The sequence below is a fragment of the Dendroctonus ponderosae genome, unplaced genomic scaffold (genome assembly GCF_020466585.1).
Source record: "Dendroctonus ponderosae isolate FM_Combo_2020 unplaced genomic scaffold, Dpon_F_20191213v2 Dpon_F_20191213_81, whole genome shotgun sequence".
NCBI classification, from domain to species: domain Eukaryota; kingdom Metazoa; phylum Arthropoda; class Insecta; order Coleoptera; family Curculionidae; genus Dendroctonus; species Dendroctonus ponderosae.
Window position 1 is genome coordinate 1 of NW_026019027.1, and position 25,639 is coordinate 25,639.

The 25,639-nt window shown below is 34.2% G+C and overlaps 2 protein-coding genes across 7 annotated transcripts; one reads left to right on the forward strand and one right to left on the reverse strand.

Annotated features, from left to right (window-relative positions):
- Window positions 1-2,038: 2,038 nt before the first annotated feature.
- On the forward strand, window positions 2,039-11,579 carry LOC109540327 (nose resistant to fluoxetine protein 6). 2 transcript variants are annotated; one of them, XM_048669511.1, is made up of 12 exons: window positions 2,039-2,240; window positions 2,999-3,231; window positions 3,290-3,363; window positions 5,373-5,566; window positions 5,625-5,788; window positions 5,843-6,014; window positions 8,653-8,840; window positions 8,899-9,037; window positions 9,092-9,278; window positions 9,363-9,505; window positions 9,593-9,724; window positions 11,382-11,579. In XM_048669511.1, the coding sequence occupies exons 1-12, from the start codon at window positions 2,106-2,108 to the stop codon at window positions 11,430-11,432; spliced, it is 1,812 nt and encodes a 603-aa protein (XP_048525468.1). In that variant the 5' UTR covers window positions 2,039-2,105; the 3' UTR covers window positions 11,433-11,579. The 2 variants fall into 2 exon arrangements, with proteins under 2 accessions (XP_048525468.1, XP_048525469.1); XM_048669512.1 differs by having other exon boundaries at window positions 2,039-2,234.
- A 172-nt stretch (window positions 11,580-11,751) lies between these two features.
- LOC109540325 (peroxisome biogenesis factor 1) lies at window positions 11,752-25,512 on the reverse strand. Of its 5 annotated transcripts, none has more exons than XM_019908667.2 (15): window positions 25,305-25,512; window positions 22,267-22,485; window positions 22,090-22,204; window positions 21,891-21,971; window positions 21,021-21,836; window positions 20,550-20,808; window positions 20,128-20,290; window positions 19,450-19,600; window positions 16,035-16,222; window positions 15,777-15,976; window positions 15,635-15,694; window positions 15,364-15,550; window positions 15,058-15,213; window positions 14,051-14,160; window positions 11,752-12,001 (listed from the first exon to the last, which is right to left on the reverse strand). In XM_019908667.2, exons 1-15 carry the CDS (start codon window positions 25,392-25,394, stop codon window positions 11,935-11,937), a joined length of 2,862 nt encoding a protein of 953 aa, XP_019764226.2. In that variant the 5' UTR covers window positions 25,395-25,512; the 3' UTR covers window positions 11,752-11,934. The 5 variants fall into 5 exon arrangements, with proteins under 5 accessions (XP_019764226.2, XP_019764225.2, XP_048525466.1 ...); XM_019908666.2 differs by having other exon boundaries at window positions 15,049-15,213; XM_048669509.1 differs by having other exon boundaries at window positions 15,049-15,213; window positions 22,267-22,370; window positions 25,305-25,381.
- Between the last annotated feature and the right edge of the window lie 127 nt (window positions 25,513-25,639).

Consider the following 25,639-nt stretch of genomic DNA (forward strand, 5'->3'; position numbering starts at 1 on the left):
GAAATAATAAGAAAGTAAAAAGATACACAATAACAGTAATTGAAAGTAATCACACTGCCTATGAAGATTCGATAAATTTAATGGCTGATGAACCATCAAAAATGCAATTTTCGGCAATCAGACTCTATACATTTGTTTGGTCTGTTGCTCTACTTCTCCGTCTTGGATTTGGATCGTCTGTATTTCAAGTCAAATTAATCTTATTTTATCGGATAACTAACAATAAAAAATAGCAACAAAAATCTCAAATACCATCAGTAAATGTAGGTTGGCGTAGAACATTCGTTAAGACTTTAAATCAAATTTAATATGAAATATAATAAATAATAATATAAAAATATGAAATATCACCAGTAAATTGATAAATACGGTATTGCAAAGAACCATCTAATGTGTAATAAATAGTATATTACAGTACAAGAGACGAAAGTCGAAGTTCCGCCACTGCTTGAAGTTGACGCCCGTCGCGAAGCTTTTTTTTTGACCCTCGGTGGAAACTAGCCGGGGAAAGTATAAGATTTGGAAAAAAGGCTTTGAAAATGTTGTCAAAACAGTCAGTGTCAAACAGTCAAGCTGTCAGCGTGCGTGGTGAAAATTACTTACCACATGGGATAAAGAAAATTAAATTGAATAATGGGCGGAGAGGTAAATTGTCATTGTCATGCCATTGTAATGAGTAAAAGTAATTCTTTCGCCATCGAAAACAATGGCGAAACTGTCTATTTTCCACCAGGTGATCAAAATAATTTTTTTTGGTACCCCCTGGTGGAAAGTACGTACTTTCGTCACTGTTTTCGATGGCGAAAGCATCACTTTTACTTATTACAAATTTTCCTCCTCCCGTGTGGAAACTAATAACTTTCGCCACGCACGTTGACAGCTTGACTTTGTCGCTGACTGTTTCGACATTAATTTTTTTTTCAAAACCTAATACTTTTGCCGGCTAGTTTCCACCGAGTATCAAGACAAATAATATACGGTACTCGAAGACGCCCGTCACTGTGTGCATGGTGCCCTCGGCTTCGCCTCGGGCGTCGACTTCAAACAGTGGCGGAACTTCGACTTTCGTCTCTTGTACTATTCCATTTCTACACTACATACTATTACAGTCCCATTACTAGCGTCCCTAGGGGGAATTAAGTGATGACGGTAGATCATAAACGCAGAAATAAATTTTAGATCTGATTTTTTAGATCAATTTTGTGGAAAATTGAATGGTATCCTAATAATGTGACAATTATTTGTAAATATATTTCCAAAGAAGCTGAGAAGGAATTAAAACTAATTTGAGCAAATTTTGGTTTTTCTTAATATCCTGGAAGTAGCATAAATTTCGCTACTTTTAAATTACTATTTTCTTTAACATCAAAAGAAGCAAATATTCCCTAGTTAATCGAAATCGTCTCTCACCTCGATTTTGTAACACCCCTGTATACGCCCACTTTTCTGTAGAACTGCTCAGAAAGTCACATCTAAAGCCTACATTTTCACATTTTGTGATTAGCTCTTATAGTATTTTAACATTTGTGTTGTGTATCTCTAAAATCAACCAACTCTCGAAATTAGACACTTTTTTGTTTTAACAGTAGATAGAACTTAAAAAGTTAACTTTATTTGTATTGATCAATTTTGCCTCATATCAAAATTAACGAAGATGTGGGGTATAAAAATATTTGCATTTTTCCACACCATCAATCTAAATGTTAACATACGTTTTAGTTTTACGCAGTTTTAACAAAATAGGCCGGCTTTTTGGTCATGTCTCAAGAACTGTTTGAACGACAGCGGTCGATTTAATACCACTGAAGTCGAGAATCAAGAAACCCATTAATCAACATACAAAAAAGTACAAATTAAGGCCATAGTTTCAATTATAACGATATATTTTCTGTAATAATTGTATAAACGCAACATTTCTTAGCATTCTGAAATATAATGTTCCCAATGTTCTCGGAATAATAATAATGTGAATTTAAAGCCACCTTCAAATTAAATGGTTTATACATGTAAGATGCTTGACTGGGTTATAAAGAACGTGAAGTTATGTTTCTTTTTCAGTGATAGATGCAAGTTATAAAATACCTTCAGGTATTTTTGACTTAAACATGGCCTGGATTGGAAGCCATAAAGAGTGCATAAACATAGAGAGCAAGTTAAATGATATAAAGGGAAAATATTGTTTAACAACTATAGGCATCGACAGCTCAACAGCTTTAAAAAGCAGCAGTTTAAATGTACAGGTGAAGTTTACATGGCTTATTATTACATTCTAGTATATTTTAATCATAATACTGTGTGATCTCAATATATGAGGCATGGTAGTGTTGGTGCGAACCGCAAAACTTTTTACAGGGTTTAACGAATTGAACGGTTTAACTTTCATGGCAACCCGAATTTAAAATTGGCATATTTGAAATCTTTTGAATTTACACATATAATTCAGCAGATGTCTGTCGTTTTATCAGTCTGTATCTAGATAAAGCTGACTAAGTTACTTTACAACATGATCAACAATTTTCTTTATTTTATAAATCTGGTGAGTGAAATGTTGTATTTATTTGTTCTTGATCGCGTCGATCGTCTGATATCATTTTAATGTTAATTCCCTAATTAGACATTCTCGAAACTTTAATTAAACGCAACTGCCGTTGGTATCGTTCCGTATTCTTGGAAAAAGGTACTTAAACCGTCTCGAAACAGAATGAAAAGTAAAAAAAATAATCAAAATTAACAAATCAAAATTCACAAAGTGACAATCTGGAATATTTTGCACTGTACAAAAAAAATCCTAAAAGGGACCTTTTTGGTACTGAAAGTGCCAAATGCTTTATCGGTTACGTTCACACATATATTTTAATGATATGAAATTTTCTTAGCTTTTTCATCTTTAAGGAGATGGCAAGTTTTAAAAAAATAGATAATTAGAAATTAGTATATTTAAGGTAGAAGTAAATAATATTAATTATATCAAATATAGAAGTATTCCCACAAATGTTAGGGTGCGTTTGAGAAAATGTACGCCAACTATAAAACTCTGAAGGACTCTCCCTACAATCCAGACTTCCAAATGGCACTAGAACCTTCTGTTGGCATCTGCATGCCGCATAAATGCAATAATGTAGATCTGGAAAGTATTTGGTCGTTATTTTTATCTGTCATTCCTTGGAGCGTAACATGCCAAACGAAAGAAAGCATCCGACCAAAGTTTACTATTGAAGTAATTCTGACCATGTAAGTAAACACACGCAAAATTGGCAGATGTTTTAAGAAATAGATATATTGTTTTTAGATGTTTTTTTGGAACATTTGTTTGCCTAATGGTACTCTCAACCCTATATGATATAGTTAAAGAGACAAGAAAAGGTAAGCATATTAACCATATAACTATCGTAAGCTTTATACTTACGTCTACATTGGGCTGATCTGGTACAAACTAAAATAATTATTTTTTTACTATTTAAATGTGAAAACAAGCGTAAACCAGTAGTTTTTCTCAATTTTTAAAATAACATTTCTTTATATTATAAGGGTGTTCCAATAAGAACGACGGATTTAAATTTTAAATAAAACATATATATTTGTGGCATAAGTTTGAAACGCTTATTGAAAAATGAAGTACACATCATGAGGTTATGAAGGAAATAAGACATCGGACAAATGACCGCCTCGGCTTTGCTGGCACAGACGTGCTCTTTCCATGAAATTTTCTAGGACTGTTTCCCATAAATTTTGCGGTATTTCAGAGATACAGTTCACATCAACTTCTGACTTAAAAAACCGCAAAGAAAAAAGTCCAAAGGCGTTAAATCGCTTGATCTGGCCGGCCGATATACCGATCTCCAAAATGAGAAATAACACGACCAGGAATAACTCGTGCAGTAATTCAACAGTTTATCTGGCTGTGTGGCATGTTGCACCGTCCTGTTGAAACCACATGCTGTTGAGATCCATATTTTGCAATTTTGACACACAAAAGTTGTTGTGGTTGTGGAAACACCAATTTCCTGAGCTCTATGCCGAATTGATGTGGTTGGGCTTTCCTCAACATTTGGCCGTACTGCTGCGATATTTTCAGTCGAGCGAACAGGACCAAAGCGTGCTTCTGTTTTCGCTTCATTAACAAACCCACTTTGCTGAAATTTCTTCATTAATTTTCTCACAGTGGCTTCAGTAGGAGCATTCCGATGGCCAATAATTGTACGCATGTTGCGAACTGTGGCTTGAAAACTTGATCCACCACCACTTTGGTATTATTTTTTCACAATGAGAATTCGTTGTTGTGTATTGAACCGCTCCAAATCCTGAAATGGCGAGCAATTCAAAACCGTCGTTCTTATTGGAACACCCTTTATATATCTGCTCTTTAAAAGTCGGAAATTCTACAATATCAAGGAGGCAACAATACGACGAGAGGCAACAATAAAATTAGGTTTAATAATTACACATATTATACAAGAAGGATTTTCGAACACAACTTGATTAGAAAATCTGGAATACAAAAAGCATCTAAAATTAGTCCCACGTTAGTCAATGCGTATTTCTATACACCCTGTATATGCATTTAAATCATTTTTCAGAAGGTTTACATAAATGCGTGGTTGCTTGATTTTGATAACTATTATTTCGGTTCGAAAGGTTTGGGTACTTAACGTAAAGTTACGGCGAAGTTAAAAATAATATATTTGCCGTGACCAAAAGGTTGCTGCATCTTTCGGTCACTCCCAATATAGCACCGAACAAGAACCGTTGGTCACAACCTTGTCAGTAAGTTCCATTGCTTACGCAAATAGCCAGAAGTTTTTTGCGACTGAAATGTTGGTGTGATAAGTACATAAAATAGTTAAAAGTAGCGCTAAAAAAGTTTAGTATTGTTTTAATCTTAGTTCGGACAAAAAACGTTCTAGGTACTAAAATGTACTGATACGAAAAGGAAATAAAGTCTTTTTTTTTTAGAATATATTTTGATCTCTCTTAGAATATATTTTGTGTATTCATATGTATTCCAAAGCATAGATAATTTATTTTTTACTCATTATAACGTTCCAATAGTTTTTTTTTATTAAAACAACACTAAATTAATTTTAAAGAATTAATTTTAAGAAAAATAATAGTAAAAATTGATTTAATGTAAAAATCCATCCAAAGGTATGTGGCTTCTGTCCTGGCTGGCAAAAACATATTATCAAAATCCGTTTATCTAAATTCTCGTGATGCTCACGTGTACTGCATCTATTTGGCGCGCGGATAGGAAAAATATTCGGTGGGAAAACGGCTATTGCAACAAATATTCCAATAGGTTTCGTCTTTACTGAAAGTAATAGCTTTTCCAGAATATATAAAATTTGATTTTTTTATTATTTTTAATTACATAGAAAGTCCTCATCAACTTCTGATGGCATTCTCTATGCATTCTAATGTAAGAAAACTATTCCGAATCACAAAAAATTCTGGAGAGTTTGCTTGTCTGAACGGAATTCGAGTACTGAGCATGATGTGGGTGATGTTTTGTCATGTATTCTTCACTACATTATATGGTCCTTTATCAAATACAATGGATTTGTACAAGGTACAGTTTCGCTGAAAGAAAATATCTACAAATTTAATGTCCAGGTAATCGTTTTTAGTTTCTGACCGATGATATTAAAAGTTTGATCATCGCTAACGCGCCTTTTTCCGTGGACAGCTTTCTCGTTGTCACTGGATTGTTAGTAGTTTATAACTTTATGAAATCCCAACATCAAGGAAAAAAATTCAACATTTTTACATACTTTCGTCATCGATATATAAGGTAAATATTATAAAACATTATCATATAAATGTTTAAGGAAAAATGTTGTTTCAGACTCACACCTCCAATTATACCAATTATGTTAGCTTGCATGTTTTTGCTGCCATTCTTTGGAAGCGGACCGTACTATCCTGAACTTGACGCGAGCATTGGTAGACCTTGCAGGCGTAGTTGGTGGGCTCTTCTTTTGCATGTGCAAAACTATGCAATTCGGTTACCGGATGTAGTGAGTAATACGTTCAATAAGCAATAATACCAATAGAAATAATTTAAGTTAAAGATGAAAAACGCTTGAATCGTTGAGGTTTTAAAAAGCAGTTAAATAAAATTGCGACAAATTAAAGTGAATGGTGAATAAAACTTCTATTGTGGAAAGGAGCCACTATAAAAGAGCATTAGCAAATTGACCTGGATTTAGTTATCCAGTGCTCGTTGATCTGAAGTCCCATCAAGGCTTCGCAAAGAATAAAGATTTAAAAGATCGATGATCGTGGACTGCGGGAAGGCATTTGACTCCGTTGAACTAAGGGCTATTTGGGCAGCAATGGAAAATGCTAGAATAGATTCGCGCTACACCAATCTTCTACAGAAATGCCACCCTCCAAGTACATATAAGTGAGGACATAACTACTGATAGGACATACAATATCACCGAAGCTGTTCACTCTGGCAATGGAGGATGTTTTCAAAAAACTACCCTGGCAGACAAATGGTATCAATGTCGACGGAAAATATCTGAATCATCTCCAATTCGCTTATGACATTCTGTTGATTAGTAACAATATACACGAGAAACCATGTTGAAACAACTAAACGAGGCATCGAAACAAGTAGGCATGAAGATTAATTAACAAAAACTTAAATTATGAGTACACAGAACACGTTACTATAGGTCAGGACATAGACAGGCTAGACGACGTTAGAGGCAACAGAACGAGCATGGTATCGCATACCCCAAAAGAAAACATCGTGGACAGAATTAAAGGAGGCGTACGCTCAGAAGAGGACAACAATGGGATACAAAGAACAACGAAAAGGCCGGAAAGGCAATGCTTTAAAAATTGTTAACCTAATACAGACCCGTCGCAAATTGAACCTTTTACAATCTATAGAAGAAACGTGAATCTGAATGTGAAGAAGAGTGCCTCTAAAGGGACACTTCCACAGAATTGCACTTTATGTTTCAAAAATTCGTAACTGCTAGCCAAGACCAGGTAGGAACTTGAAGCGTTTACGCTCTACAGGAGATATTTGAATTCTAAATCGTTAAACATTTCAATGAACTTACATGGGCATTTCATTTTTGTCACTAAACGAAATTTGGAATAAAAGTGCAAATTTTGTCTAAATTGTTTTCGGGGTATAAAAAAATTATAACTTCTAATCTACAGCAAGAAACAACTTGAAACTTCTAATCTCGATAACAGATGCTTATAATATGCTATAATAACGTGTAAAATTTCCTGAAATTTCATTCAAGTAACATTGATTCCTGATTTTTGCTCACTTAGCGAATGGACATTTCCACAAAAATACACTGTCCACTTTATAATTTCCAATCTGAAGCAAGTACCAACATGAACATTTCGCACACTATTGAAGAGGCGTGGTTCTCAAAATCCAGCAAATTATATTTAAATAGCACTAAAACTTAATAATTAAATCTGAAGCCATTACAAATGATTTTAACCTTATCAAATACACATTTTCAACCTGTTTCTTGGCCATTAATATTGGACAATTTGAATAAAAATGTAAATGAACGTGAAGAAATTACTTCAATCCAACCGCCCAAATTGCTTATCCAAATAATCCAAATAATCCAAATGAAAGAAAAAAACAAATTTGTCCAACTTTCTGCCCTTCTGATCTTCATTTAACCGGTCTGTTTGAACAGGCTCTTCAGCAGACTCTGAGCCGGAAGGAATTGCTCACGATATTGCTAAAACGTCGGATTATTTTAAAAAATTCGTTCTTTTTTACTGACTTTTTTCCTCCAGCATGTTTCACCCTCTATTGAAAAAATAAAAATTTTCAAGCAAGTGCGCTTTCTACTTAAAACAACCATAACTTGTAAACTAGAGCAAGCAGTCACTTGAAACTTTCACAATTTATAAAAGACACTCGAAACAACTCTAAAAGTGAAAGATTTGCAAATGTGGTTCGAATTGCATCATTGCGTTCAAACTGAGTAAATGTCGACCAAAAAAAGTTAAATTTTTACACAAAGGCGATCTCAAAAACGCAGGGAGTTGAAACTTTAACAATGTTCAGAAGAGATTCGAATCTGAAATCTCGAACCGTTTCATGGAAATCGCACAGAATCCTGATTTCTTCTCAACTTTGGACATTTCTTAAACTGACCTGATAAATCTTCAAATTATTGTCCATTTAATCGGCTCCCGATGTATGAGAATCCGAACCTACAGTCTTTTAAAGAAAGTGCTGCCCCTAGTAACTAACCGCAAATAACTGTTTAGAATTAAACACAATAAACATCTTCAGCCCCAAGGGAAAATTTCCACTATTTTCCAGCTGCATTAGCATAGCAGATGCCAACATACAACTATCAAAGACATTTAGGAAATACGCCGGAACGGATTAGGACAACCGTTTTTTTTATTCTACAGATACAATGAGATTTATCAAAAATGAACAACTAGATCGGAATCCTTTGTTTAAAATTGTTTTTTAAGAATTGTAAAACGCGTAAAACTGATCTAGTTGTTCGATTTTCAAATAACATCCATAAAAACAATATGTTTCCTGTAATATACAAAAAAATATAAACTGAATAAATTCTTTTAGTTGGAATTTTTTGATCAGTAGATATACTGATTAGGTACATTTTATATCTTTTACAGTGCATGCAACACGCGTGGTACCTGAATGTAGACTGGCAAGTTTACTTAGTCTCCCCTTTATTCTTGCTTTTATTGCCAAAGTATCCCATTACTGGATTATTGAGCATGTTCAGTGGGATTATGGCTTCCATGGGCGCTTCATTTTACATTACATGGGATAAGGAACTGCCCGCAAGTAACTTAAATGGGTAAAATTTCAATACTACCTCATATCATCATTGCAGTAATACAAGCATTATGATTTAGGAAATTTTTGAGCTATAGTAACACGTACTATTTTAAAACTCATACGCGCATCTCGCCTTGGTTAATTGGTGGACTTCTTGGCTATGTTCTAGCAAAAATAAAACTAGAAAAAAACATAGAATATCAGAAGATGCCAAAAGTGAGTATAACAATAAATGAACATTTTGACCTAATCCAACATGTGCATTTACAGTGGTTGATTGGTGTGATATGGATTTTAGTATTAGCTGTACTTCCAGCCTGTGTATTTGCTGGTTATGATACTCAAACCAGTTTAACAAACCATAGGTTGGACAATTCGTTTTTTAATGCATTTTCTAGACCAGCATGGGGATTATGTATAGCATGGATTATATTTGCTAGTTCCATAGGATACGGAGGCATGTATTTTGAACATTATCAAAATAGGTTACACACAAACAATTTTCCTCAAGTTGAGCTGAAATATTATTATTGTCTTTTAGGGATAATAAATTCAATTTTATCATGGCCGGTATTCCAAATACTAAACCGATTGAGTTATAGCATGTATTTACTACATCTTACCATGTTATATATAATAGCATATTCACAGAAACAAGCTAGATACTTTTCGATCTTCGATCTGGTAAGTATCCTAATAACTCTAATTTACTACTGGGCATTACGTAGAAATACGTACTTTACATATAATTTTATCTGATAAATGTTTCAGGCTTATTCTTTCTGGGGTATTTTTGCGTTAAGTTTCGTAATGTCAATATTCTGGTCAATGGCATTCGAAATACCAATATTAGAGTTAGAGAAATACTTCACGAGACATAAAGGTTCGAAAACGCAAAAGGACGTAAGTGTAATTAAATATTTAGTGTATCTGCAAAGGTGAAGATCAATTATCCATGTCGATAAAAAATGAGAGAATGATATACAGGATCAAAACGCAAAATTTTAAATAGAGTGAAAAGTTTCTGTAGATGTAGGATGTAGGCCGGCAAACCTTCGGAACTTATGCGAGAATTGCTATTTTTATAGTGTGTACAGCTCTGTGGGTCTCGTCGTAAACAGCAACTTATATTCATATTTGATTTAAACGCACTAAGAACTATTTTAGTTTTTTGAGTTTGTTCTTTTTACTCATTTGTTAATTACAGTCACGGATTATGCCTTCATTCGCAGTATTGAATACGGCAAAAAAACTAGAAACACAAATCGCAACAATTTAATTCAATTTTTTACTTATTGTAATATGAACGGATTTTGAGGTAAAAAATGGTTTATTGTTGAAGGGTTGAAATATCATTTTTACGATTGCTAAAACACTTGTTTTACATATAGGATGCTATCGTATATCGTCAATTGTATTAATTTTAAATTATCGTATTGCTGAACCAGATAAGACCGGTTGCCTTTAATAAACAATTATACATGTGTCATACACATTTGCCATAGACCAACATATTAATTCAAATGAATTTTGTCGCATTCTCAGTCATTGTTGTAACCTCATCATTTACAGAATAAAATATTTTTTATTTTAAATTATTTTAAAAATGGCAATCATACAATAACGAATGATAACTTCTTCTATCCAGAGAAACCTGAAATTTTACATAAACTTCTATTGTTTTAAACAGCAATAATATAAGGATTACTTAATTATTAAACGTACATGTTTTCAGTTCAAGCAATAGAGTTTATAATTAACGAATTATTATTAAAAGATTATTTTAAAAAATCGTCTTAAAGTTTCTCAGTAGTTTTTCAAATTAGAGTAATAACGCATAATAAACTTTTTTCTTTAGTGTGCCGCTTTATTTAATGTTTTATTTCCATACAAGTTTAACTAGCTTAAAAAAATTAAAATTATAAATAAACTTACTGAAAGGGATAGACAAGTAAATAAAATTTGTACTTCGACTTACACCAAGGTAAAGCGCCATTGAAAATGTTCCAGGTGCACATTCTGATCATTGAGTCTTAAAAAAAACATTGAATGAATTTGATAGTCATGCATTAATCAGTAAAACCAATACGAATTTTTAGGTACCACAATATTATAACAATCAGTAGTTTTATAGTTTATAACGATTTATTTTTTGCATGTCGTTTATCTATTTCTTATTCTTCTACAGATCAAGAAATCGTTCAGAAGAAATACTTATTTAGAGAGTCTTGTATAATAGATATACGTAACTAGACATCAAAATAACACATAATGTGTGGCTGTGATACCAACTCGCCTTTGAAAACGATGTGCTTTTCATAGTGTGAACTTTAACTCATTCTGTTCAATTAATTATTTGTAAAAGGTTTTTTTTGTTCCATCTTTTGTACCAGCAGCCGTTTCACTATGTTTTCCGATAAATTATTCCCATTTTGAAGAATCCTGTATATTTTATGTCACAAACGAAATTTTGAAAACGAAATGTTTCACACCTACATAGAAAGAGTTCCTGTTTTTTTTCAGACTGAATAATATTACAATAAACATTAAACTTTTTTAGGTGCCAAAAAACGGAAATGAATCTGCAATAACCATACGAACAGAGCACTGAAATAAATACAATTTTAGATATGGCAAAGGATCTTCAGTACATTATTCCAATAGCTACAAAAATTAAGCTATATGTTAATAGTGTACTATGTCTTTCTAATAGCTTAAGATATTTGTATTTATGTATTAAACGAGTACGAATGACCAACTATCCTTTCCATAAATATCCAAAGCCCAATCTAAAGTTTCCGTTTGGATAATTCGATTTTTCAGTTACGATAAAGGCTGTGTAGGGATAGGATTATCTAATTTGCAGCAGAAAAAGTGTCCATCGACCAGTGCGTTTGGACTTTGCTATTTTTAGTGCAAACTCAAAGACCTTTTATTTAAAAAATAAAAATATATTCGTAAATTAAAATATCTCCACATTAACAAACACCTATAAATATATTCACATTGCTACTCCATTTCACAGTTACAATGATACCAACATATATTTTTCTTAAACCCATAGTTTCCATAATTAGCATTCGTGAAAATATTCCATATAACACTATCTAGCATTATGCTAAAGTCACTCTAGATCCCGTATTAAAGGTTTCCACACTTCTTCCCGAAAATTTTTTATATCTAAAAAAATCAAGATAGTATGAAAGTCTAAAATACAAGGTGATTTACGTAGACCGTGCATTAGAAGTTTTACAACTTGCAGTTGTTTTAGAAACATGAAATTTTGTTCCCGGTAATATCGAGTAGTGCCGAACCCATGTAAAATAGATTTAGCCTTTACAGGGTGTACTTTATACAGGGTGTACGAAAACTATAACCTAACTTTCTTATTTCAAATGCTAAGCCCTAATTTCTTTAGCATGGTTGGAAGTTTCGACACTTTTTATATCAATGCTTGTAGGCTGCATGCACCCAGAGGCTTCAAAATGGGTACCCTTAAGTCATATGTGGAGAGCATTTTTTTCTTAAACAATTGACAGCAATAACTATAAGAGATAAGTTAACAGGATTAGGGTGGCTCAAACTGGCAATTCTAAGGCCAATCCAACCACGCTAAAAAATCAGAAGTTTACATTTAAAATAAGAAAGTTAGGTTATATTTTTCATACACCCTGTATAGCTGGAGAGCTAAATCTATTTTACATGGTTTCGGCACGACTTGTTTTACCGGAAACTGAATTTGAAGTTTCTAAAATAACTATAAGTTTGAAAACTTCTAATGCACGGTCTAAGAAAATCAACCTGCATATGATAGCTTTCCAATAATTTTTGGCAACAATAATTGGCAATTAATAACTTTTTAGTAGTAGTAAAAATCTTAATTTCTTTCAGAAAAGGCTATCGAAGACTTATATCGGTTTTTCTGCCTTTTAACTGCTTTAACTACCTTTCTGCATACGAGGGCCGTCCGATAAGCACTTGGCCTCGCCGCCCAATCGCGCCACTATCGCAAGAGAAATTTACTATCTTGTAGTACATTCTCGTAGACGGCTACTGTCATTTTCAGCCGAATCGGAATAGTAGTTTTGTTTTGAAAACTTGCGGAAGCGGGAGTATCTGCGAATTTCAGAAAAATGGAAAAGAAGCAATATCGGTCGGTGATTCGATTCTTGTTTCTGGAAGGAAAATCACGTAGCAAAATCAACGAAGATGCGGTGTACGGTGACTCTACTCCTTCGATGGCGACTGACAAGAATTAGTTTAACAAGTTTCATCGTGGCCGCACGTCGGTTTTTGATGAGTCACGCCCAGGAGCCCCGAAAATTGCTATCACGGATGATAACATAACAAAAATCCACGATATTGTATTGGCAGACCGCCGACTGAAAATTCGTGAGATAGTTGAGACAGTAGGTATATCAAAAGACCGCGTGGGTCATATTCTGCATGAAGTTTTGGGCCTGAAAACGCTGTTTGTGCAATGGATGCCGCGATTGCTCACTCCGGACTACAAGCAGAACCGTGAGACCACTTCAGATCAGTGTTTGACGCTGTTTAAACGCAACCCAAAGGAGTTTCTGCGTCGTTTCGTGACCGTCGACGAAACATGGATCCACTGGCAAACCCGAGACACCAAGGAACAGTAGAAACAGTGGACTTTACCAGGCGAACGAGCTCCGAGGACGTTTTCTGGAATTCACAACGTTTGATCTTCCTTGGCGAAGAAAAAAGTGCTCTTCCACCATGACAACCCACCGACTCACACCTCCGCCATCACAAGAGCCAAATTGATCGAATTGGACTGCGAGCTGCTGCCTCATCCACCGTATTTTCCAGATTTGGCCTCGTGTGACTTCTTTTTATTTCAAAACAAAAACGAAAAAAGTACTCGCCGAGCAGAAATTTCAGTCGAATGAGGAGGTCACCACGGAAGCCTACTTTGCAGACCTCGATAAAACGTATTTTTCAGACGGGTTAAAGAAGTTGGAGCATCGCTGGGTACAAGTGTATCGAATTAAAAAGAGACTATGTTGAAAAATAAGTCACCAATTTTACACAATTTTTGTATTTTTTTTGTATGCTCAGTACTTATCGGGCCGCCCTCGTATAACTTTTTATTAATCTTCGTTTTGTCATTAATTAATATGAGGTCTTAAGCCCCATTCAGATGATTCTGACCTAATTCAAAACATATACAACTTTATTATGCTCGGATAAAAGTGTACTTACATTCTTTCGTACTTTGCGCGTTCCGATTTTGGTAAAGATGGTTTCGTTTGTGACAGTGATTGTAATATAACCTCGTGAGACGTTTTGAGTGGCTGAGCTTCGATAGAATCCTGAAATATATTCTGTATAACATGTTAAAATGAAAAATTCGTTCAAGTCCAAATATTAATGTCTGATGTAACTGGCCCTGAGGAAAAGTTTCCAGCTTTAAAAAAAATCCGTTAATTTCGTTAAGGCTGTAACTTCAACATTTTTCCGGTTTAATTAGTGTTTAATTCTTATACTTATGTTTTTCCTAATTCTGTATCCCAATTGAACAAATAAAGGTCATTAACTCTGTATATTTGAAGTAACATTTCTGAACATAGGCATCCTCAAACTCAAATTATTCGTGTAAGAAGGTTCGTTCCGGTATTGGTAAAAAACGTTCTAATTCATGTATGTATTGTCTTCAAAATTGTAACTATTGGAAATTTGGAATAGATCTTAACTTTTAGCTGAACTTTGTTATTTTGTTTCCACACTAAAAGTGCGTTTTGGAATACAACGATTTGGTATACATAGAGTTTTTAATTCATTTATGCAAAAATAGTAGAATAAAGAAAGAAAAGATTAATTGACTAACTTATAACACAAATCTTTAAAATTTGACTAGAGAAATAAAATTCAAATGCAATTAAGTTCAAAATGACACCATCAGACATCAGAGCCACAATTCTGGAGAAAACGAGTACCATTAGAACCAAACTTCGGAAGAAATTTTCAGACGCAAACTTAACCTGACTGAAATTTCGCTTAAGCTTTCGAAACGTTGGCAACAAATGATATATACTACATAGGTATAGAATTTTTAATTTGGACGTTTAATTACTCCTATTTGCATGCACAAAAGATAACACTTTCCATCATTGTACAAGTATTTTCTTTAAGCGAGGGTATTTTAGATTGTGAAGGCAAGTGCAGTGTTCCTTAATATAATAAATAAGATAGGTACTTACGGTACTCACACAATCTTTCATTGTAGATATTTGCGCCGTGAACAGAACAGATTGAAGATCAGCACCGGAGTAGCCTTCTGTTTTCTGAGCAATTTCCTCCATCTTAACATCTTCAGCTAAATCTAACTTGCTCGAAAGTATATTTAAAATTTCCAATCGATCGTCCTGAAACAACAGAGGATCTCAAATTCAAATTTCTTTCAAAATTCTTCAAAATGTTCCAGACCTTTAGAATAAAATGAAAAAATATTGTTTTACTATACTAATATTAGTAATTGTAATCGACTTGTTATGGAAAAACATGACAAAACTCACATAGTTAGGCATGGAGCAAATAAGCTGTTTGTCTAATCTTCCGGGTCGCAACAAAGCTGGATCTAATAAATCCGGCCTTGAAGTAGCGGCCAATACACAAACCCCAGTTAAAGCTTCAACACCATCCAACTGCGTCAACAGTTGATTCACCACTCTATCAGTAACTCCTGTATTATCATGCCCCCGCCTAATAGTAAAGAAATTAACTGACTTTCAATAATAATGATTCTGAGATTGTAAAAAGCCTATAAAATGACTTATTTTTGCGTACCTTGGCGCCAGGCTGTCGAATTCATCAAAGAATAGAATGCAGGGTTTCGCCAGTTGTGCTCTGAAAATAACTCAAAATTAACGACCAAACAGCATGAAGCATGAAGTCACTTTTCCAGAACTGCTAAAAATTATGTACTCACTTGACAAAAACATCTCTAACTCCCTGTTCACTAGCTCCAATATATTTACTAAGTAACTCTGGCCCCTTAATAGATATTAATCTCAAGCCACACTGCTTTGCTGCGGCGCCAGCAATCAAAGTTTTTCCAGTACCTGGAGGTCCATACAGTAAAATTCCCGACTGAAGCCTGAGTGGGGCGTGAGAAAAAATGTTGGGATACTAAAGTAAAACATGTAAATTCGAATTAGTTATATTTGCAGACGTAAACATAGTATACCTTTGCTGGCCACATTAGACTTTCTATCAGCACATTTTTAACATCGTGCAGACCTCCAATATCTTCAAATGATTTGCGGTTTCCATTGTGGAATGTGATGCTTTGCAACGAAAGGGCGCATGTTTTCTTCAAAGCCACCAAACAATGTTCCTGAGTTATCATTGGTGTTTGACGGTCTTCCTGCCGATCTGTAGAAGTTTAGTGTGTTTAATAAATAATAAATAAACCTTCTCTAAAAAACAAAACGCTTCTCAGATTAATGGGAACAAAAACTAGTCCACTCAATCAAACATTCCGCAAATAAATTTTTGAATTATTTAATCGACATGTACACATTCGAATTAATCTATTTTCTGACAACAATGCACATTTATATTTTACTATATTTCTTATACTAAGAAAAACAATCGTTCTAGTATTCATAATTCCAAAAATTTTGTTTCATATCGGTTTTTTAAGTTAAATGTATTGTTTGTAATTTGCATTGTTGCTTGTTGGTTCGCTGCCTAAAACGGATAAAAACTTTTTTTTTTATTTTAAAATTTGAGGAAATAACTTCAATCGCTAGATTCTGTATAAAGTGGTCCAACGTCTGTCTGTCCAACGCGTAGTTAGCAGAATATTATTTTTCAGTTTTTCTAGGCAAATCGATGACATTTCAAATGTGAGAATCAAATTTAACAAACATATAAACCACACAGAATAAAAAAAGATATGGATTTGAATTTAAACTGGTTGACAAATCTACATAGAACTGATATGGGCGACTTCAAATTTACGTTAGAAAATACTAGAAACAAATTCAAATTAATAATAAGTAAATTTGGGGTTAAATGGTCAGTATTGGGTCTTAGATGTGATGAAGTTTGCCGAAGACTTCATTACAACAAAACTCTGGGAAATGCCGACAGTCTACTGACAAATCCTACTTCCACGTCCTTCAAGGCAGCGTAGCCTCCGGACAATGCATGGCGTACAATGGATGTGCGTCATGCAGCTGATGGAAGAGGGTGAATGGCGCGTTTCCGGCGCCTAAAAACTGGAACTTTACGGTTAAGGGAATGAACCCCTACAGAAAATTCTCGTCCTCCAGGTCTTGGGGGTTGCGCGGAAGGATAACTACCTGCCCTCGTAGAAAAAGAGTTAGTTGTGGAAATTGCACGTATGCCTCAGACTGGACAACTCAGCAGACAAAACTGGATAAACATTGGAATGACATGACATATAAATTGCAACATGAATAACACAGCGCTGGTACAGAACGGGAGCTGCTAACAGTGCCATACAACAACTGGAAAGAATAGAAATGGACATAGTGGCGGTAAAAGAGATTAGATGGCATGACAGCGGCAACCTAAGAATCAGTAAATCTGTGGTATCTTTCAGTGAAAATCAAAATGGGCGACATGAGTATGGAACTGATTTCGTGAATATGAAGTGCGCTTTGAATCCATAAGTGATAGGCTCTGCTACTTACGAATAAAGGCACATTAGTATAACATATCCGTATTATCAGTATATGCTCCTACAGAAGATAAGGACGCAGTCACTAAAGACTCGTTCTACGACTTGCTTGAAAGAACAGTAGAAAGCCAGCCCAAACATGATATGATAGTACTATGCAGGAATTTCAACGCAAAAATAGGCAAAGAACCAACGTTAATGCCGACAATAGGTCAACATACATCCAATGACAACGGACAAAGACTAAGAGAATGAGCAACAGCTAACAACATGCTAATAAAATCCACAATGTTCCCCCATAAACAAATCTGGGTATCCAGACCATGTGGCCCGTAACCAGATTGACCATGTCGTGGTGGGCGCCAGGCATGGGAGCAGTGTCCTTAGAGGAGTAGACGGAGATACAGATCATTATCTGGTAAAATCAAAACTCCAAATCAGTATATCGAGTAAGAAAAACCAACAAAACTAACCAAACCACAAAACGGAACATTGAAAAACTCAAAGAAGAAAACAGAACAAGAACTGGAACAGAAACTCGTTGAGAATGAAAATCGCACATTGGAAGGCTTGTGGAACTATATTGAACAAACGATAAAAAAGACAGCAGAAAAAACCATCGGGACAACAAAAAAAAACGACAAGAAAGAGAAACGTTGAGAAAAACCATGGTTAAACACGATACACCTGAAAGCCGAGAAAAATATGCAAACTCTTGTAAAGAAACCAGGAAGTTCATAAAATTACAAAAACCAGAATATGAACGTCGAAAATACGAGGTGATCGGAGGAAACAGGTCTAAACCAGCTTCTAGGGAATTCTATAAGGCAATAAAAAACGAAAAACGAGGATATCAGCCAAGGTCGGTCCCGATGTTAACAAGCGCTAATAGAGACATGATAAGTAACGAGCACAAACAGTTGGAACCATGGAAAAACTACTTTAAAAAGCTGCTAAATGTAGAACCCGATGAAAAACATACAAAAAATACATACCACACGGCATATCTCCCTGTAGAAGAACCATCCATAGAAGAAATTCGAAAGGCAGTAAAAAAGTGACAAGTCAAAGTGCTCAAACTACAGAGGAAACTCACTCATCAATACGGCCTACAAAGTCCTGGCCTTTGTTTAATGGGAAAACCATTTAATGTAATAAACCTGTGAAAATATTGTTCTGGGTAGACTGACTCCATAATCAGAGGGCGTCCTGGGGGAATATCAGGCAGGCTTCAGAAAATTTAGATCCACTATTGCCCAACTTTTTACACTTAATCACTAGAGAAAGGATTTAAGTTCAACCGTACTGTCCTATTACAATCTATTCATAGACTTTCGACAAGCTGCAGTGCCGCGTGGTGAATCAGGTATCGCCTAATAGAGGGCTATTTACGCTAATAAAAAAAATTAGGCATTTTGAAAAAAAATTGTAGGTAAAAATGTTTGGTCCCCACCACGACCCTAATAGCAACCGGTATCGCATCAGGGCAAACGCCGAGATTAACCAGCTTTATGGCTACGGGGATATTGTCAGAGAAAATAAGTCCCAGCGCCTAAGATGGTACGGGCATGTCCATAGACTACGAGATGGCAGACTGACGAGACCGGTATGGGAGGAGAGACCGTCGAGAAAAGGACACTTGGGAGACCACGCCAGAGATGGAAAAAACAACATCAAAGCAGATCTCACGAAAATGAATACCCCTTTCAGCCAAAACCCAAACTGTGCTGTAGAGATACCTCGTATTGTATTGTAATAAGTTAATTAAATACATGTAATTTAAATAAATAATTATTTTAAACAAGTTAGTGATTAAATAAGTAATTTTTCACAGATTGAATTGGGTTCTGAAACCGTGTTCGAAAGAAAAATCGAATTACCTGTCTAGATATTCACGCAGATGCTGCAAAAACGGATAATTTTAAACCACACTTAAAAATAATATAACTACCTTTATATGCTTCAAAAAGCGCTTTGGTATAAAAGTCTTCAATATCTTGTACAACAAATCCATCTGTTTTTAATGCTAGTTCTTCATAGTCGAGGCTGGTATCAACTAAATGTTTACCGAGAAAATGTTTTAACAGCAATATTCGGTCCGCCTACAAGATACGCAAATATATCCAAGGTGTCCCACAAATATTTTCAAATTGATATAGCATACAAAAGAGGGCAGAATTGTTTCAGTGTTTATGCTCATACCGTTACCGGCAAAGCTGCGAAATGTTAGTGATGAAAGTAACTATAATTATGTAAGCAAATTTATTATTTAACCTTACGCCAAAAAGTAGAAAATAATTCAAAAACGGAATAAGTTATCAAGTAACATGAGGAGCAAACTGATGGATAAGTTCAGCAGAGGGTTCGGCAAGAGCCAAATTTAACTCAACTGTTACAATTATGTAGAATAAAAATCTTTTGGTTAGAAATTTGGAATTTTCAATCATAACAGTAACTTTCACTACCAAAATTGAATTGTTTTTAAAGCAGCTTCTAAAAACTGAATAAAAATATTTATGAAGTCACTATTTTGCTCATCTATAACTTTATTATGATCTTGATCTCATCCTATATCAACTACTAATATGAAATTACTAACAGATATTTTGACGACATATAATCGACTTACCTTATTTAGATCCTCCATAGTAAATACGTTTTTATATAAGTGGTTCCCTCTTGATCGATAAATATGCTTATTTAATTTTGATACCAAATCGGTGCTAGCTAAAATACCAACAGCATGCACCTTTTGAGTATCGATGAATAATGTGTGCAACATTTCACTAACTCTAAAAAAATTAAGTTAGAACAGTTAGGAATTTCGCGACCATCTTTTGAAATATAACTGATTTCGTCCTGACGTTTCGCTTTTACGTATGCGAAGCATCTTCAGAAGAGTTTTCATTTCAAGTCCTTACAATAAACGATTATATTGCTGAAAATTCTTAACGTCACGCGTGCTAGCAAAAAAATTCAAGACCAAATTTATATAGACCTCGGCCTAATAACCCGAAAACCAACAGTTTTTTGGAAAACTAACAATATTACCTATTGGAAAATATCGTATTAGGGGTTTCTTCTCCTTCCCATACTTCACATAACACTTGTAAATCATCCAATATTAGTAAAGCGGGCTGACTTAAAATTAAGTTTGAGAGTAAGTCAGTAAAAAATTTATGAAGCGATTCCAGAGTTTTGCCTTTGATGTTTTTACAGTAAACTATTTCAGTTTTTATGAAATATGGATAGGAATTTAACGTTCTTGAAATATTTTCCATTACAGATGATTTTCCTGTACCTGGTCTACCTGAAAAAAAGAATTAAATGTAATAATAAAAGCACAACAAGGATAATAAGATAATTATAACAAAATATAATAATAAAAGAGCAACAAAGATAATAAAGAGATAGCATTATAATTAGATAATAATCTCTACATGTCTCAAAAAATGTGGAAATTGAAATAATTCAGAAAAAGTCTTAAAACGTTAACACTCCTAGGTATACATTTTAACTCACCACTTAGAATTATATTTTCCACTTCAAATACTCCAGTTTTCAATAGTACAGATAGTATATTATCACAGATTGACTTTACAGGTGCAATGGTGAAGCACATTTCATTGCTTGTTTCACGTTTCTTAACAATATCTTCCAATGAGGTTACAAATTCATCACATACACTATAGGAGCAATTTCTTAAAAATTCCTGATCAACTATGCAAAATTTGACATTATGTGAAAATGTAAGAAAACAGTGAAACCGTCCGTTGATTGAAATAGGATATTTGGCATTTATAATAATTGGTGGTACACAGTGATCGGCCAAATATTTTTTTAACTCTTCCACTAAATTTATTAAGTAGGACTTTGTGCTATGAATTTCAATCTCTTTAACTGAGGGTGACCTAGGAATCTTTTGCAACACAACTCTAGCTGGAAAATCACATTGCAAAAATGAAAAAACCGAATTGTCAACAAAAAGATTGCCCAAGTTGTTGTTGTAGAATTCTACAGGTACATCCACAAAATTTGAAAGTCTTATAAACAATTCTTTCTCTTCACCAATGCTATTCAGCAGGGTCATTTTGAAAAAGTTACTAATTTCATTATCGCAATCTGGTACGGTCTCACAAATATATCCTGTGAAAACATTACTTTTGATCTTAAAAGAACTGGGTAAGAATGAAAGTGGTATTAATCGGTAATAACGATCTCTAATACGTGTCTCTGAATTAACTGGTCCAATATCTTCATTGGAGGATATACTCTTGAAAAAACTAATGTATTCTTGAAGTATCTGAGGTTTCTCTGCAACTTTGCAGTTGTTTAAAACTAAAATGTGATTCGTTTAAAATTAAAAGGTAATTAGTAGATAGTCAGTCATACCGTGTGAGGAATTGTGTGGGGGTTCAATAACAACTTCGGTTAGAAAATCCAGAGCACCCGGACTGACTGGTTGTACATTTTCTGAAATCGAGAAAAATATTCTAAATGTACTGTTTATCTCATGGAAACTTTGACCAAACTAGGGTTTTGAACAGTCTACTTATTTAAAATAGTCCTACCGATGTCTACAGTTACTTACCTACCATAACAGAAACTGTCAGACTGTTTCCAATCCAAATTACTAGTTTCTGACCCGAATGAATAACTCTAACTTGATCGAGCAGATTTGACTGTACATTTTGGGAAAACATTTCCTATAACCAAATTTTCAAGTTGTACAAAACATCTGAAAAGCGCCAAAAATATAATTTCTCACCAGAACTTCATAATCAGGCTGAGTAAGTGGTTTTATAATAACACAAGTAACGACTGGTGATTGAGATACATTTGAAACATTGACTAACTCATTTTCTTGGAATCCTAAAAGTTTTGCATACGTTGAATTTATAGCAATTGAATCGAACTCAACTATATTGCTAATCACTTTGGCAGAAAAGAATGCTTCAGTGGAATCATTGGTCATTTTCATACACATCTGGAATATATACATAATTGCATAAAATGAGTATTTAAGACAACTATGCGGTCTTAATAGAAGACTATTTTCTAGTAAATATAGATTTAACACAGATATACCTACTAAGGAGGTACAAGTCGGATTGATTGTGATGTGTAAGTAATGTTTTTATGATATAAAAGTGTTCGAAAAGTGAAATGGAGCGATGAATTATTGAATATTTTGAAGAAAAAACGACGAAACATGGCCGACAGTACCTAATTTCACAAGAAGGAAACTTAATAAGAATAAGAATACGCCTATTACTACGTGCTAAGACCATTTTTAACAGCTTAATAAAGGATTCGTCGTTACCCCACACATAGGGGTGAAGACGGACAATAATTCAGAATAAATTCTTGTCTTTATAAAAGAGAATTTATTGTAAATGTAATGTAATGTGAAACACTAGTCTGTGATTGTTTAGATTAATGCCTATATAGAATAAAATATTATTATTGAATTCACCATATTGCTATGGAGTAAAGTAAGGAGACATGGATCAGTAGGAAAGATAGTCCAGATACAATAATTCAAAAACGTTTTGATTTTTCAACAGTGCAATCACGCAGCAACAACAGAGGTGCAACCTCGTACGCGTCTGTCTCTGTCGTCTCAAAAGGTTTTGTTCTTATATTTGAGTGTGTTAGTTAAGCGCAAGCTGAAAATGTTTTCACTTTCTATGTCTACATCGTTTGTTAACAAAAGGACAAGTATTTTATAACAAAATCAATTTGAAGACATAAATTATGGGTTTATCAATAACAGCCTGCAAATCTCCAGTAGATGAAAGTGAAATATGAAATAGCAATGAAATCATGGTTCATCTGTCCCTACCACTTCGGACAGTTGGACCAATATTTAGTAGGACCGACGGGCCAGCATTTACTTTTCCGTACTTTTCTAATTTCAGTATTTCAATCAAGATGCCTACTGGTGTACCTTCGAAAAAATACTAAAGTATCCAGTGGTAATTTTTGCAAAGCTTCTTAAAGCTTTAACACTAGAAACAATGCCTAAAACGCTATATCAAAAATTCTTCAATTATCTTCAAAACTAAAAACGATGGAAAAAATTCGAGTGTGCCACTGGATAAAACGGGTAAAATGGGTCAAAGTGCATTAAAAACGTGCTATTCGCTTTTCCTCGAAAATAAATAGTAAAGGAGCCAAAGAATACGACTTTTTGTTTTGGAGCTACACATTATCTTGTTTCGCTCATAAAAAGACGGAGATTTGTTAAGTCAAAGTGAGAAGGAAACTGAAATATGTTGCACGATTTTCATTTTCACATTTAATTTTTACTCGAAAACCAAGCTTCCAATCGAAAAAACCTGATTCTTGATAAAATGTCCGGAATRTGAAAAGGTACCCAAGAGCCGATTTTTCAAATCTGAAGCTGCAACAGTTTTGAAACAATGTGAAAATGWTTTCAATTARAAAAAATGTACGATCTTTAAAAACCGTAAATATCTTTAAAACTAACAKAGATGCAAAAAAACCGAGCTTGCCACTGCATAGAACGAAAATGATTGCAACTGGTTTAGGGTGAGACTTCCCTGGTTCGCCCAAAARAAGACCGAGAAGTTTTTTAATAAGAAATAAAACTTTTCTCAAAGTAAGTAACTTGTGCATATGAAACGCCCTGTAGAGAGAAAAATTGTCGAAAATTCACCTGCTGGCAATTAAACCCTTGAGATTTAACTTAAAACTAACMTTTCAAACGAAAAACTTCATAAAATAAATGGTTCGGCAGGTGTTTTTTAGCAATTCGTTTTTTTCGCAATTTTTAATCCGCCAGCTGCTTTAAGAGCGARTATTTTTSCACATTTATAATTTTATATCTAAATGGACCAAAATGGAGTAAATATAGCCMATAGACTTAGGACAACTTGAGAAATACTGGATTAGCAATAGACAATAACGAAATGGGAATCAGCCAAGCTGCTAGAACTTTTAGGGTTCGCAAATCCACTCGGCTTTGCGCTTAAAGAGACGCTTAAAAACCCGTTACTTGAAGAAGCACTCTCGTTTAGGCYCTGGATCATTACTSGGAGAAGARAATGAAGTTAMMCCAGTCTAGTTTAGGTTTATTATAGTGATAAGTTTTTTGYCATATTTAAAATTAAGTAACTTTCATATATTTGTATGTAYTTTCTYAAAAAYAAATATACTGCATTAGMYAAAGTAATTATTTTATTTTCTATTTTACAGCAAACAATCAATAACTATAGTGGACCATCTATCCTACCACTCCTGGTCCATCTACCCCTTAACGGCGGGGAAGATGGACCAAATATTATTTAAATTATACTCAGAAATACTCAGGCAAACTGAAAGCATAGTACTTTTACAAGTAATTCCATCAATTTCAGTTGACAAGTTTAAACCTGAAGCTCGAAATGTTAATTTGAAAAAAGTGGTCCAACTCTACCTGCTCTACTATAAATAAAAATATAAACTTATTTTATTATTACGTTAATATGTTGCCATTTCTCTTAACACTGAATAATTTTTCATGAAGACATACACCTTTAAATATTAACAGATCATTAAGGAACTCCTTGTACAGGGTGATCCAAACTTGACGCCCCAGGTCTACCCTATGCCTAAACGAAAACTGATAATTAAATTTTCAATCCAAATATGATGCCCAGAGGTACACTTTCAGCGAAAAGAAAAAAAAGTACATTCAGAAATGTACCTAATTTTGTAATATCCTTCAATAATAACCAAAACTTTAAAAATTTGCCTCTTAAGTTATTGAGATGGATTTTCTCCAAGTTTTTTAATACTTACTCCCGTATTAACATTCTTATGTTTGGGTGATAAATAAACAAAACAGTTCTTTTCACTCACATACTTTACACTTAACACTGTTTCAAACATTATTTCTACGCAACAAACTAATTATAATTCCTGAATAAATCCAAACTGCAGTCCTATTTTCAGCAGATTTCTAGGTTAGATCTGGTGTAGATCCGGTAGAAAGTAAACAATCAAGAACATCGTTGACAACAACGGTGAGGCTACGCAAAGAAGAGGAAGAAAGTTGATACTTTACATAAGTGGATAGCTGTACGGTCTTCCTTATTATTAAAGAATTCAATTTTTTTCGCCGGGGAGAGACTCCC

Bases quoted from the DNA above. Each gene is read 5' to 3' on its own strand.
- LOC109540327 (XM_048669511.1), top strand. From the start codon at position 2,106: ATGGCCTGGATTGGAAGCCATAAAGAGTGCATAAACATAGAGAGCAAG. The intron at 5,567-5,624 runs GTACAGTTTCGC...AATCGTTTTTAG, and splicing joins ATACAATGGATTTGTACAAG to TTTCTGACCGATGATATTAA. The intron at 5,789-5,842 runs GTAAATATTATA...ATGTTGTTTCAG, and splicing joins TTTCGTCATCGATATATAAG to ACTCACACCTCCAATTATAC.
- LOC109540325 (XM_019908666.2), bottom strand. From the start codon at position 25,394: ATGTTTGAAACAGTGTTAAGTGTAAAGTATGTGAGTGAAAAGAACTGT. The intron at 22,486-25,304 runs GTAAGTATTAAA...TATATATTCCAG, and splicing joins ATAAGAATGTTAATACGGGA to ATGTGTATGAAAATGACCAA. The intron at 20,291-20,549 runs GTAATATTGTTA...TAATTTTTTTAG, and splicing joins AATACGATATTTTCCAATAG to AGTTAGTGAAATGTTGCACA.